General features: G+C 46.9%; 2 protein-coding genes across 3 annotated transcripts; both read right to left on the bottom strand.

Moving 5' to 3' along the window:
• Positions 1 to 468: 468 nt before the first annotated feature.
• On the bottom strand, positions 469 to 2,804 carry LOC130382840 (leucine-rich repeat-containing protein 23-like). The gene is made up of 8 exons (XM_056590765.1): positions 2,717 to 2,804; positions 2,519 to 2,622; positions 2,290 to 2,410; positions 2,038 to 2,179; positions 1,825 to 1,955; positions 1,584 to 1,720; positions 716 to 920; positions 469 to 634 (listed from the first exon to the last, which is right to left on the bottom strand). Exons 1-8 carry the CDS (start codon positions 2,783 to 2,785, stop codon positions 587 to 589), a joined length of 957 nt encoding a protein of 318 aa, XP_056446740.1. The 5' UTR covers positions 2,786 to 2,804; the 3' UTR covers positions 469 to 586.
• rbm10 (RNA binding motif protein 10) lies at positions 2,330 to 14,626 on the bottom strand. 2 transcript variants are annotated; one of them, XM_056590732.1, is made up of 24 exons: positions 14,500 to 14,626; positions 13,839 to 13,912; positions 13,215 to 13,752; positions 12,908 to 13,081; positions 12,699 to 12,768; positions 11,008 to 11,081; positions 10,022 to 10,108; positions 9,859 to 9,919; positions 9,610 to 9,768; positions 9,096 to 9,256; positions 8,695 to 8,792; positions 8,326 to 8,413; positions 8,013 to 8,193; positions 7,803 to 7,921; positions 7,565 to 7,664; positions 7,384 to 7,475; positions 6,694 to 6,879; positions 5,793 to 5,990; positions 5,523 to 5,582; positions 5,019 to 5,213; positions 4,759 to 4,806; positions 4,525 to 4,586; positions 2,971 to 4,283; positions 2,330 to 2,872 (listed from the first exon to the last, which is right to left on the bottom strand). In XM_056590732.1, the coding sequence occupies exons 2-23, from the start codon at positions 13,853 to 13,855 to the stop codon at positions 4,193 to 4,195; spliced, it is 2,859 nt and encodes a 952-aa protein (XP_056446707.1). In that variant the 5' UTR covers positions 13,856 to 13,912; positions 14,500 to 14,626; the 3' UTR covers positions 2,330 to 2,872; positions 2,971 to 4,192. The 2 variants fall into 2 exon arrangements, with proteins under 2 accessions (XP_056446707.1, XP_056446716.1); XM_056590741.1 differs by lacking the exon at positions 13,839 to 13,912.

The raw sequence follows: 14,626 nt of genomic DNA on the forward strand, positions 1-14,626 counted from the left end.
CTCAAGTAAATACGATGCATTAACTCTTTGCGAGACAATTTGTAGCTAGAAAATCGACCTAGATTAAAAATTAACAGCGAAATAGCTGCCAGACTGGTCACTGTCCCTTTAAAGCGGTTGAGTTAATGGCTGGAAGGCAGCCAACAGGGAAATGCTGGTTGATTTTCGCCTTCTCATTCTTACTAAGGGATAATGGTAATACTCACTAGTACCTAAAGATTAAATATCAATTTTAAACACTTAGTCAGTGAAATATTCTTGAATGTTTTTGTAGCAACATGAAATGTATATTTTATTAAACATACCAAAAAATGCATAATCGCAATTAATTTGGGACACCCTTTTTGCTGTATAAAATGTGTGTGTGTGTGTGTGTGTGTGTGTGTGTGTGTGTGTGTGTGTGTGTGTGTGTGTGTGTGTGTGTGTGTGTGTGTGTGTGTGTGTGTGTGTGTGTGTGTGTGTGTGTGTGTGAGGGGGGGGGGGGGGTATGCACTTGGGTCTTCTTTCTTCTTTTCACATTTACCAACATATCCACAAACCGGTTCCATCATGGGAAGTTGACTAACACTTCCCCTTAATGTAGCCATCACGAAGTGTCCTCCGTCTCAGGTATTTCTTCTTCCACCGCAAGTTCCTAATGTGTTGAAAACAGAAGAGTCAAACAAACGCCACCAGTGGCCATTTCAGTAAAATCCACGAGGAATCGCTGGGTTACTTTGAGTCTCTCCTGTGCTTCCGCCCTCTCCTCTGATGAGACGAGCTCCTTGTCCAGCCGCTCCAGGTGCATCAGACAGGTCAGCACCGCAATGCGGTAGTCCCCGGACTCAGCCAGTGGATTATCCAAGATAACCACAGCTTGTAGTGTGCCAAGCAGAGGAACAAGACTCTGCAGGGCCTTCTGATTGGATATCAGATTACCCCTGGGAGAGACGTAGAGATATGGTCAATCATAATGTATGCGAAAAAAATGTGGATTGGAGAGATAAGGGAGAACTTTAAAACAATAGAAGATTTGGTGACATTGTGATTTGATACAGGGGGCCCGATAGTATAACAGTAAGGGGGTTAGATTCCCAGCCCAAAGGTACTTAACCCCCCACGTCTGCAGACTACCAATCTGCTGTTGATTACGTGTAGGCCGATCCAAATTCCCTGGAACTCACTTCGGATCATTTAAGCTACTGTAAGAGCATAATTTCATTGTAAGTTGTTCGAAATGCCATAGCCATCCGTCAGCTATTAGTGGTTAAAATGCTTTGTGAGAATATCTGTTCTGGTTGACAGTCTGCCTGCCTCTGTATGAGGCATTTTAGATTTTACACTCCTCTGGCTCATTTCTGGCCAATCTGAGAATTGTATCTATTATCTGGTTGGTTCAGTGAATCTATCTTGCTTGTCATTCACAGGTGCCTGAACACTTCTGATTGACTGATAAATTAAGCGAGAGAAGGAGGGGGCCTTATTGGGGTATTTTTCCCTCTCTCTCAACACCAATCTTGCAGTGATAAGATCGCTATTTCAAAGTGTTTTGATGAATTGGGTTAGTTTGCTGTAAAGTCCGTCCTTTTGGGACACCCTCCTACCTGACATTGAGGTACTTCAGAGATGTCATCCTGGGGCTAATGCCTTCCAGGGTCTCCAGCTGGTTGTCTCGGAGGTGTAACGTGGTGAGAAGCTCCAGTCTCTCCAGACCCTCCAGGCGCTTTATGACGTTCTGGGCCTGAAGAAGAACACGAGAAAGACAGAGATCAGGTCTTAACAACTTCCTAACTTTGCACAGACATGTAAGAATTAAGTAAGCCACTTCTGAATGGTTCATATTACCAGATAAAGTTTCCGAAGTTTTGGAAGATAGATGCCATCGGTCGTGTCCAAGCAGTTGCCCCTCAGCTCTAGGATCCCCAGGTTGGTCAGTTGACCATACTGTAGGCCGTGCACTCTCTGGATTTTGTTACCTAACACACATAATAAGGACATCGTATTGTCATATTTGATTTACCTGAAGGCATGGGAATGATGATTGATTGATAGACCAACCACTAAGATTGAGGTTCTCGAGGGCAGTTCCACCCAGGCCCGCCATATCCTCCAACTGGTTCCTAGCCAAGCTCAGCCATTGCAGGTAGGGAAACTGATCTAGAGGTAGCTTTTTTAAACTTGACACTGCATTATTATCAATCTAAAGAGATAGAGAAAAAAGTCGAATTTAATTACTCTTTTCAGAGCTTTTTTTTTGTAATGAGGGTTGACTGAATCATACAAATTGGACGCATCCCAGACAATACTTGCCTTCAACCAAAGCAGCTGGTTCAATGAAGTCAGGCAAGAAAGGTCAGTGAGGTGATTGTTGGACACATCCAGGAAACGCAGGTGTACATATTTGCGTAGGGCCTCTAGGTCTGATAGTTTCCTGTAGGACAGAGACCGACAGTGTGTATATATAGCGGGACTGCCTGGCTACAAAGAAACCCCATGCTCTGTGCTGAAGAGTCAGCATTTTATTAGTCCATTATCTTACTTGTCATTCAGGTCCAGTTTGACAAAAGCATGAGCTAGTCCGTTTCCTGTTCGGCACAGCAGTGAGAGGTAAGGCACAATGGTGTTGCGGGTCAAAGGGCCGACCTGACGATCAGACAAGGAGAACTTCGTCTGCTGAGATTACACGGCACTCCTTCACTCCCTTGATGACAATAGAGATACATAATAATGACTGCACCTTGACCTCAGGTTGCTCTGCCACTTCCTTTAGCTCTCCTTCGCCTTCAGACAGAGAATCGTCGTCCATCTCAGATGCTCTCCCTATTCTTAATAGGTTAGTTTTTTTATGATCTTATCTCGTTGTGGAAGAGTCCACACATTGACGATGACTTTCCTATTTGGTCCAAACATAAAGTCGTAGAATAGCAGATTCCGGTTAGACGACAATATGTGCATACTCATGTCGTTATTATAAACCCATTCATAACTTACCTAAGTGCTGGTATTTGCAGTTAATGTAGAACACGTTAAAGGATGACTGAACTAGCGAGCACCGTTCAATTAGCGGCTCTGGCTTCTGGGCCGCGTTTGTTGTCGTAACCATAGAAACGTTTAACGTTCATGTACACATAGGTGGACGAAAAGCTCGGAATCGGAGCCACTCATCAGCTACAATAAAGCAATTACCATTAACCTTATCGATTTAAATACAATTCAACAGAAAACAAATAACCGGAATTGGCTTCCGTGATTGTCAACCACTATAACATCAAATAAAAACAGACTTTAGAGGAATTCATATTTTTTTACTTTCCTCCTGCAATCAAGCTGTAAAGTGGAAAATGTTATTACTCTTCTTTACATAGGATCTTGACAACATTTGTGTCCACAAATCTCAAATAAAAAATATCTTATTTCAGAAAGAAATATACACTGTGCATTCACAAATATTACAATATTATATTTACACGTCTCTAAATCCACACTATTGTGTGGTCATGTCCTATTCAAATGTGTCACGAGTGCTGGGGTGCAAAAGTGTTGATTTCCCATTTGTCATGTCAATTAAAATGCATATAATTATCTACTTGGAACAAATCTATTGTGCATAGAAATAAGAAGTATGATATTTTACAGTAAGTATCTAAAGTTAATCCTATGAGAGATTAAAAGAGCATAATTTAAGAAGTAAAAAGGTGCATTCTGTGCCATTACTCCCGTCAGCCTAGATCAACTGATCATTTCACAACAGTTTTAAGGCTGCTTCACACCAAAGCTCAAGGGCAGAGCGCAAGCTTTGAGGTGAGAACACCTGCTTTTAATCCACTCCCAAGTTAGCCAATGATCCCTCCCTCACTGCAGGTGGTGCTGAAGAGTATTGCGGCTCACGCCTACGCTTGGCCTCCATTTTGACACGGTTTATTTTTTTTATAAACTGATCAATTTAAATGGCCTAGACGGCGAGTCTACGCGGAATTAAATAATCCTCCATTGTGGAGAAAAGGGCTCAAAAAAGTTCAGCCTCCTCTTAAGCTTTGGTGTGCCACAGCCTTTGGAGTGGAAGAAACTCCCTACAAAACCCACAATTCATCTGGGATTCCATTTTCTTTTTGTGATCTCCTGGTGGTCCGTCTGTGATACAACGGGTCCACTCGGAGGGTTGTGCACAGGGCTTTGTCCCAGTTCCTGAGGTAGTGGCGTCGGAGGCGACGGCTCACTCCGTCTGCATGTTGCGCAGGAGAAGCCCCTTCTTCAAGCCCCCCTGCAGCATCCTAGCTCCCAGACTGGTGCCCGTGACCCCGTCACTGCATGGAGAGGAAATCAAAACACACAAGAGTAAAAAACGTTTCTGAGCAGGAAGTGAGCGACAGTTCCTGCCAGGGTGTCGGCATGTCCATCCTACGAGGTGCAACCAATGGTACAGAAAACAATCCCATTGCAACATTGAGCATAGAGACATAATGTATGTAAACCTGAGGCAACCAACTGACTCATGTGTGGGAACGTTGCCATTGTTTGTGTGTGTGAAGCGTCACTCAAGCTTACACAGGACTGAACTTCCTCCTCTTTGCGTCCGGAGGCTCAGGTCTATCTGCGATTCTCTGCCGCTTAAAACCGGAAAAACCGAGGAAAGGAGAAGATAAGATTGGATGCAGCAACACCTATTACAAGATCGCTGTTCCTGTTTCCCGTAACCGCACAAAACAACAGTGAAAGAAATGCTTTACAAACACGACTCGTGAAACACAACATTCCATCTCCCCGAACCTTCAGACCCACCTCTTTCCCTGCAGCATCCTGTTGAGTCTTTCTCTTTTCCAGGTTTTGCTGTTGGGGCAACCAAAACATAACGACGGTCAGGGTCCGTCGAATCATAAAAAATAAAAACCTCTTCACATGGTCCAAGTAAAATCCTGGATGGGATTGTGGTACTTAAAAAATAAATAAAGAATCCAATCAATCCCTGTAGTTACATTAAACCATAAATAAGCAGAGCAGAGAGGACCTATTTTGGTGTGTTGGTGCCGTGTGACCCTCACCTTGTGGAGCTCAGAGAGCTGCTGATGCCTGATGAGGGCCTCCTTACTGGGGAACTGCCTCCGGCACAAGAGACAGGCCAGCTTGGACCAGTCCGTCATCCTGCCGTCCTTCTCCTCTTTCTCTCCCCCCTCTTCATCGCTGTCCGTCTCCCCACTGTAGGCTGGGACCAGACCCTGCAGAGGTGGGGGGGAAAGCTAGAAAGACAGAAAATGGGGGAAACAACAATAAAACATAAAATGGTCAACGATCAGAGGTAATGACAAAGTGACAGTATTAAATGACTGCTAAATGTTTAACACAAACCCTCATATCTGTTACCCCTCCCCGAACTGGCATTCACCCCCTAAGAGTCAGTCTATTGTCATGGTGACCTGCTCAGACGGATTCTACCATATGCCAACAGGTCCAAACAGTCTGTCAGCCGTGATGAATCCAAGTGTCTATAAGTGTCTGTGTGTGGTAGCACACACACACACACACACACACTCACACGCACACCTTACCTCTGCAGTGTGTCTGGTGATCTGGTCAAGGAATATTTGAGGCCGTTCAGACAGTGCCCCCTACAGGTCAGACAGAACTCATGGTCAATTGGAATGTTTGGAAGCAATGTTTTGTTAAAATATAATGGTACCACACTAGTAAAAAAAAATATATATATATCTATACTCCTTGAACATTGAAGTGTGTCTGGACTACGATGTGAAGCTTTGAGTGAGAGTATGGCGCTTTCACAGACACACAAACACACGCACACACACACACACACATACCTTTTTCTCAAGAACCGCGTAGCCGGCGTCAGCGCTCGCGGCCTCTCTGCGTTCGTCCAGGCGGGCGTGGCCGGGGGGGCGGGGGAAGGCGGCGGCCAGCGCGGCGGAGCTGACCGTGGGAGATGCGGAGGACACAGAGCGAACGTTCTCCTTCTGTCGGTTCAGGCTCTTGGCCCAGCGCTCCATGTCTTTGGCGATCTATCAGCAGAAACACCCAATGAGTCGACAACGTACGCCTCAGCCCCCTGGGGTAAGAGTCACTGGGAGACTGATGATCATGATCACGTGCATGCATCGGAGAAAGTGTTTCCCTACAGGGGCCGGGAAAAAGCTGATTGAACCCGTTTATAGTATGGACCTATACCGATATAATACTGGCCATGCTTACTGGCCATGCTTATGTTTGGAATATGAATCGGATTTGCAACGCACCCAGTTCCCCCTAACTCATTGAGTTCGGAAGTGCAATACCGAAACTTGGGTCTTAAATGTTTTTCATTTTTAAAACACTGATTACATTTCTGGCAGTGGTTACAAAAGATTGAGAAGAGATTTCCACGAGGCCTACAGTGAGGAATGTGAAGTCAGTTATCAACAACATGCACCATACACCTCGCTCCATTCATACGTGATTGCCAAATACACGTCCAAAAATTCTCACAAATTGCTTGACCGTATGATCTTTCCACCTTGGCAAGTAAGAAGAAAAAATTCTAAAAATAAAGTAGTGGACCCTGAAAAAAAAAGTTCATCATGCTGTTCATGACCTTCATGACCTTTACAAAAATAAAACAACATAAAAAAAATCCTGAGGGTTAACACCCACTTACTGCCTGGGACAATAAATACACAACTGCCTTCATTCCCATTTTAGCGTGACCCAAGAGTAAACCCGGCGAACCTGTTGAGCGGTTTTGTTCTTAGGCTTGTCCTTCCTCTCCTTGCCTCCAGGGGGAGTGAGCGAGTCAGAGGGCCCAGAGCTGTCGCCTGGTGCAGCGGTCTCCTCGCCGTCCGTATGCGCGGGCACGTACGTGTGTTTCTCTCCGTCCCAGTACATATACTGCTGGCTGTGGGAGTTGTAGTAGTACTGGGAAGCACGAAGGGAACACACAACTGGAAATTCAGTTATACTATAACTGTTCATTAGTATTTGGCAGATACTTTTACCCAAAGAAAGGTACATGTTCAAATACATGTCAGTAAAAAGGTACAAAATGCAAGATCTGCTCCTCACCCCTCCCTCTCCCCATTTTCTCAAAACCCCGCCCACAAAAAAAAAATAGATTCCTCAAAGATTAACCTTCAGCTAATCTGGGTTAAACAGATTAACCCTGCAGCCATCAATTTAGCCTTTACCTGACATAATGAGTTTGAGCGCATTCAAACAAAAATAAATGTGCATATTGTACCGCTAACGAACAGGTAGGATTCAAACCCTTGAGGCATCCCTTTGTTATAACAGACAGGCTAGGGATGTTGGGGATCAAACCCAGCACCATTCGGCTGGGGGTTCGATCCTCCATGTCCACAGACGACGTGGATGTCGTCCGCCAATGCAACTCAAAAGACGCGTTTGGCTCGGGGGATTCACCTGGGAGTTAGGGTCGTAGTAGAGGCCGGTCAGCGGGTCGTAGTAGTAGCCTGAGCTCTCGTCATACTGGTAGGTAGACACGTCCGGCACGGCTGCAAGAAGGAGGCACAGGAGAAGAACTCACGCACTAGAAACTAAGGGAAGGAAACACGAGCAGCAAAGGAACCGCTGGCATGCGTACGGTATTGGGGGAGCTCATGCTCAGTGCCGGGGGTGGCAGGGGGGCCGGGGGTTGCTGGCTGGGGCTTTCCCACGATCTCCACCTGCTGAGCAACCGAGGCCTGGGAATAACATCAAGGAGATAAAACCACCATCAGCACCACTTCACAAGGTCACACACGCTCCGAGACGCCCCCTCTAGCAGCAACAGGTACTGGGTGTGGTGCGGTTTGGTGTAGCGAGCGACGTAGGGGCCGTACCTTGCTGGCCTGAGCTTTGTCTGCCATGGAGAGGAGGGGAGGCTGGGTATGAACAAGAGGCTTCTGCATTGTCTCCCGGGTCGACGGCATAGCATCACAAGAGATCACTGCAGACATCACTGTGAGACACAGGCACACAAAGATCTTTGTGAAAAACAACTCTTTGAAAAATCATTGAATGATGGGGCTTTATAAAATGATGATTCCAACCTGGTGCTGCTCCTCCGGTATAGGCCCCCATCAAACCGGCTCCAGCCGTTACCAAGGCCGGCCCTGGGGTCACAGTGCCATCGCCATAGTCCTGTCCATCCAGGTTGTAAGCCACTGCTGCCCCCTGCTGGTACAATGCTGAATCAACACCCTGGCCTCCACCCGATCCATTCTGAGCAGTCTAGTAAAGGAATGAAGAGATAAAAGGAAGAAGAGGAGTTAGTTTCAATTAGAAAAGTTGACCATGTATACGTTGATGTGTATATGAATGCATTTCCTTCTTATATACTACTAAGTGCTTCATAGAGGTTACCTGGGTGACAGCCCATTGGGCCGCAGCTATGGCAGTGCTGGCCACCGTAGCAGCACTCACTCTGCTGCCGTCAGTCAGAAACACGTCCCTGGAGGAAGACGAGAAGTACAACAACCCCGAAAAGACTCAGTGTCAATGAGTTACGACACTTTCATGAAATTGTTGTTGATGTTGTTCTTCGATATGATTACATTTTGACATATTGAAAATACCCATTTCCAAAACTAACCCATTCAACGCTTTATCCCTGCAAATCATTCATTATTCACGTTTCTATGGCCGAATGCGTATGCCCCGTCCCTTGTCCAATGCACCGTGAACTATTGCCCGTTACAGCGTTGCTTTTCTCACTTTGAGGCCAATCCTTACCGTTTGGAGCCCTTGGCAAACTCCACAGAGATGGCTTTCCCATCGATGGCGAGTGCCGGCTGGAGCGCCTGCAAGATCTGGAGGAGCTGAGACGCCTCCTGAATCCAGGGGACATAAGGATCACATGGTTAGAACCGCCGTGCCGTGTCAGCTGGACAATCCAGACATCGATCCAGAACTCATTGATCATGCACTCTTGAGCTGATCAACTCGGTTTGAGAATCAAATATGCCGACTATCCATGATGCAGAAAATAACTTGCAAGCACAGAAAACCCCCCCGCAGCTTGAGCTTCTCTGATTCAAGCCTTTCATCTTTCTGTTTGAAACCGGCTTGTCTGGCGCTGGTCATTTTTGCAGTGAGTCACTCCATTAGATGTGACCAAAGGGGAATGCACTCACGACTATGGTGGAGAGCTGCAGGAAGGCGAAGCCGCGGTTGAGGTGGGTGTGCTTGTCTTTGATGAGGCGTACGTTGGAGGGCGAGAGGGTGGCGAAGGGGGCCAGTGCCGACAGGATGGCCTCCACCGACGTGTGCGGGCCCAAATTCCTCAAGATGAGAGCTGATTTTGAATTTTTTGGAAGAAAATAATCAACATTAATTCACCTTGTATAGGGCTTGTAGATCACAACCTCACATCATAATGCACCATTTTGGGAGAATAGGAGCCTGGAATGTGAGGTTATTGTTTAGTAATTTACAATGAAATTATTTTTCATTGTGTGGAGGCATTGTTTGAAATTGTTCTCTCTTGCAAATGTGGCAAAAAACAGCTCATTAGCCTTTAGGATCTTTCTCTACTACAACTCTTCTCAATATGATGGAGAATTGCCACCAAAAAAATCCCATGATTCATTCTGAAGTACGCGTGTGTCTATGTAGGAAGTGCTGTTGACAACTGAGAGGAGAACTCACTGTCGTTGGCTACGTCGGCGTGCTGCTGCGGGGCGTGCGTGGTGCTCACGGCGGGACCGGTGGAATGGTAGGGTGCCGGCAGGGGCAGCAGGCCCTGGGACCCCTCTTTGAGTCCCAAGGTCAGATCCCTCTGCAGCAGGGGCAGCTTTAGCTCTGCCTCTGAGACAACACACACACATAGAGGAGGCCGTTTGCAAACACTGTATACTTACATTGAGACGTTAGGGTCATCACGGGTGCAACACCTACCAGATTTGGGCACGCTGCATTTGAAGCACTTCTCTCTCCTCTTGAAGTTCTGCACACCACACTGTTGGAATGGTAATGGACTGGTTCAGTGTGGTAAACACCATCGGTGTTTACCCCAAAAATGGGTCGTCATGAAAATGGTTAACACACTAACACACACAACCTTGTTGCAGAGCCAGTCCTCATTGGCCCGTGGTTTTGGGTCACTGTAGTGCATAGCCACCCTCTGTCCAAGAATCAACAGCACCCTCTGAAAGGAAAGAAAAGAGAGGGTGGGGCGAGGGAGGCAGAGAATGATTATCAACAATAATTAGGCCAAACATGCGAGAGGCCTCATCTCACAAGAGATGAGAGATGAAAGAAGAGGGAGAGGGAGAGAAAGAGAATAGGACGGAAATAGAGCACCACAGAATTGCAACCTTCAGCTTTAGGGAAACTGGGACGGCCTGAGTTGGTGTATGTGTGCGGCTTGCTGGCCCTGTTTAGCATGGATAGAAAATGTCCTTTTTCAAGGCTGTCAAGTTCAGCTGCAACGTCCCACCCCCCTTTGCACCAGCCTCACCCCTCTGAGCCACACACGTACTTACAGATGCAGTGGCTGATCATCTGGGGTGGACAACAGGAAGTTAAGACACTGGCTTACTGTGTAATGCAAGCTTAGAGTTCTCTGTTTTGAGAGAGAGAGAGAGAGAGAGAGAGAGAGAGAGAGAGAGAGAGAGAGAGAGAGAGAGAGAGAGAGAGAGAGAGAGAGAGAGAGAGAGAGAGAGAGAGAGAGAGAGAGAGAGAGAGAGAGAGAGAGAGAGAGACTCAATTTTCGAGAGTCATCAATTTAAGAAGGGTATAGAGAGAGCGAAAGGAGCCGGCAGGTCCCATTGTATAACCTCTGCCATTAGATCCCACACAGACATCAGCATGATATAACATAAGCGTGCCTCTATTCAACACTTTTCAATTTAGGTATAAATCAAAACCACTTGCCCAAGAAATATGAAACCCCCAACCTACCTCTGTCGCAACAATGTTCCACCCAGTTTGGCTGTGTCATACTTGGGTTTTTTCGATTATTTGCATATGATGGAGCAAGATGTGAGCTCCATGAATGCGTATGCACGTGTATGTATGTATGCGTGTCTGTGTGGGGAGAGTGACCTGATTGGTCTCCATCCAGCGGCTGGCCTCCTGTATGAGATTAAACTCGACGAAGGCGAATCCTCGGCTCTGACCTGGACACCGCCCAGCGCCATGGCAACCGAACAACAACAACATAACAACAACGCAGTGAGGGGTTAGTGCTTCATGTACAGAGAGAGAGACCCTGTATCGGCACTGATATCATTGCAATTTAGCTTCCTCAACCCCCTTGAAATAACACACAGCAGCATGTGTTTCACCAAGGGCGGGAGGTTGCAACGTAGGAAGTCTTTCAACAGGGACTGGTAAAGGGATGGAGAAAGAGAGATGGAGAGAGAGAGAGATAAAGAGAGAGCGAGAGAGAGAGAGAAGATAGAGAGAGAGATCTACCCACTCATTTTCGATGCCATTACAACGCGTCCCAGAAACAAGCCCAAGCACGCACACACACACACACACACACACACACACACACACACACACACACACACACACACACACACACACACACACACACACACACACACACACACACACACACACACACACACACACACACACCTCTTATGAGTACTTGAAGATGTGGACCAAACACACACCCACAGCTCTACAATTCTAGCGTCACAACGGTGCTTTCGGACATAATGGGTGCACAGGTTTGTTTGAAACACCCATCCTACTCCTACAATTTTATGGGCCGGATGCAGCTATGTCCAATGGTCTTTCTCTTATGTAATTTGGCTGCAATTTGTTTTACATGAATAAAAATAGAAAACCCAATACAAAATCACACGGGAAGCGAAATGTATTAACAGTGCAATATGAGCATACTAAAAAAATATTGGTTTCCCATAATGGAACTAGACAGGAAGGTGTTACCCAAAACCAGTAGTGCAGCTGGGATTGTTGGAGTTTGTTCTGAAGAAAACTTTGAAATGAAAAGAAGCCTCAGCTGTAATATGGATAATGGCAGACATTGAGGAGCTCAGACAGTCGTATCCTAGCCAGCAGAGGTAGTGGACATGTAAAAACGCAGTCATGCAAACCAAAAAACATTCTAACACAAAAAACAAACAAACAGTAAACACACTCTGCTTCAGCTGGCATACTCTCTATTGACAAAGTTAGTCTGTGAATGTAGCTCATCTAACATCAGACATTTGTTTTGTCAAAGTAGAAGAAGAGGAGGCGGGAGCATGGAAGGGCGTGGAGAGAATGAGAAGAGTGGAAATAGAGTGGACATAGAGTGCCATGGAGGGGAGACCCCCAGGCCACGAGCGACACCACTGGATACGTTTGAGTGGGTATCTCCTCTGCCGTCTGCATGGGTGTTTTGTTGTGGTCAATGTGTGCTCGTCGCAAGGTTACAACAAAAGGCTGAGAGTTGAGGCAGAATTGAGCGCAGAGGCCAGAGGTACGCATATTGACACATATGCTTTCTTTTCTCTGAGGAACCGCCCCCTCCCACCATCACAGTATTTGGGAAGACAGTACAAGGGGAGGTGTGAGTGTGAGGGGGGGGGGGGGGGGGGGGTAAAAGAAGAAGGAACAAAATGGTTGAAACCAAGCAGAGAGGACACAGAAGTAGCAAAAGAGCTTTAGCTATGAAAGGGTTTGGTCGTGAAGGGTGAGTGATTAAGTATTGAGAAAATAGGTAATACAATTAAAAGAAAAGGTTGGCAAAATGACGGCAATTGACAAATTCTCACCTGAAGACTTGTTCCTCATGAGGCGGACCTCCCTGGGCTGGATTCCCTGCTCCAGCAGCTGAGCACGGATCTTAAAGAGGACACAGAGCATTAAAAACCATTAAAAAGGCCACACCTGGATCTATGCTTCTCCAGGAGGGAACCGAAGAAGACAAAGGCCATGAATATTCATGAACAAGAGACTTGTTGACAGTTGCCTGCAAACACACCTCATTGGCCGTTGCGTTGGGTGGCAACATGCGCAACATGATGATGTTGCTGGGCCTCTGGTTCTGGTCCAAATCTGCCCTGTAGTCCTGGTCCCGCTGGTCAAACTCCTCAAAGGACAGGTCCAGGATGCCACCGCCCCCCCCAGCACCTTCCTCTGACCCCGCTGGGAAGCTCTGCACACAAACAGACCGACGGGTACGCACCGCCTCAGAGATATGTTACAGTGAAACAAAACACGTTGCATGGTGGAACATAGCTAACAGCTTAACATGTCGCGATGCATGCTGCTTAGTCAGTCTAGCTTACCATTCTGTTCATGTCCTCCTCTTGCCTTACAGCTGCATTGTATTCCGGTTCCTCCTGCGGGGCCCCGACGTCCCGGCCCCAGTTGCTGTCTCCATGCCCCGGGTGAGCGGGTGCACTGTCGTTATGGAAACCTCTGGCGCCCTGGCCCTGGCCCTGGCCCTGGCCCCGGGCCTGATCCTGTGGGCCGGTCCGGAACGGCTCCTCCCTGTGGCCTGGTCCGTCCTCGTCCCTCTGGAGCCTGGGGAAGGCGGGTTCAGCCGGGGGAGCCGGGGCACGCGACGGGCACGGGCCTGCCGCCTCGCGTCCGACCTCTCCTCTTTGAGCAAAACCCGGGTGGTCCTGGAGACGACCTGGAGGGAAGTCACAGACGACGCCAGGTTGATCCTCTCGGCGATATTGTCTGTTGCCCTTGTCTCTGATGTCATAGCCTCCTCCGGCTTCCTCTTCCTCTTGGCCATAGCCTCGGTAGTCCATGTCTCGAAAGTTGTGATCATTGGAGGAGTTGCCATAGCGACCCATTCGGTCACCACGCCCACCCCTTCAGGGAAAAACAAATAATTTATTTGAAAAATGTAAACCATATGTAGAAGGATTTGGTTGGAACAGCAGGTGTGGACGGCGTACCTTCTTTCATAGTCCATACTTGGCCACTGAGTTTGTATGATTGTCCTCCTTCCCCTTTTGTGGCAGCTTTAAAACTAAGGAAATGCATTTTATTTATCTGAATACCAAGCCCCAGCTCGTATCTACTACACACTATAGAATGCACATTTTAAAAAGGGACGCGTAGGATGGGACATGGGAACAAATTGTGAAAAGTCTCTAAAATGCATGCTTCAGACCCAAAAACAGAACAATTTAAATACCTGGTACCATAAATGTAATCGTGCATTGTCACGATGCATTTGGCTAATGCATAACGTGTTAGTAGTGCATAATGTAAGATCAGCTGTATCCAACTTGCGCACACATTTCACCTGCAACTCTGCAGCATCAGCCCTGACACCTCAACAGTACACTAGTATTGTTCACTAGGCTATATGGCAATGACACGTATATACGGTAGTTGATGTCAATGTGAGCTCTTTAATTAAACCGTTATAACTCAAAATCCACAAAACCATATCAGAGAAGTATTCAAGCAATGACGTCTGGCGGTCATCACTTCTGGATGGCGAGCTGCTGTTAGAACGCTAACTAGTTAGCAATAGCTTCTGCCTTGTCAAGTTGTGAAGATATCAACTGTTTACGTCATGATAAAAAGGTAATAAGGACAAATCCTTACCAGTGCCACTCGATCTGCACTATATCCTAGACTGTCATGTAGGTCAACCTCGAACAGAACTTATTTTCCACAGAATCCAACAGAATAAAATGGCTACAGAAAGTCTGGCTTGTAGCCGGGGGGCAGA

This window comes from Gadus chalcogrammus, chromosome 1 (genome assembly GCF_026213295.1).
Source record: "Gadus chalcogrammus isolate NIFS_2021 chromosome 1, NIFS_Gcha_1.0, whole genome shotgun sequence".
NCBI classification, from domain to species: Eukaryota; Metazoa; Chordata; class Actinopteri; order Gadiformes; family Gadidae; genus Gadus; species Gadus chalcogrammus.

Bases quoted from the DNA above. Each gene is read 5' to 3' on its own strand.
- rbm10 (XM_056590732.1), bottom strand. The intron at 12,769-12,907 runs GTGTGTTTGCAG...GTCCTCTTTAAG, and splicing joins CCAACGCAACGGCCAATGAG to ATCCGTGCTCAGCTGCTGGA. The intron at 10,109-11,007 runs GTCACTCTCCCC...CTTTCCTTTCAG, and splicing joins GCTGGATGGAGACCAATCAG to AGGGTGCTGTTGATTCTTGG.
- LOC130382840 (XM_056590765.1), bottom strand. From the start codon at position 2,785: ATGGACGACGATTCTCTGTCTGAAGGCGAAGGAGAGCTAAAGGAAGTG. The intron at 2,411-2,518 runs GTAAGATAATGG...TCTGTCCTACAG, and splicing joins AAACTGGACCTGAATGACAA to GAAACTATCAGACCTAGAGG. The intron at 1,956-2,037 runs GTTGGTCTATCA...TATGTGTGTTAG, and splicing joins CGAGAACCTCAATCTTAGTG to GTAACAAAATCCAGAGAGTG.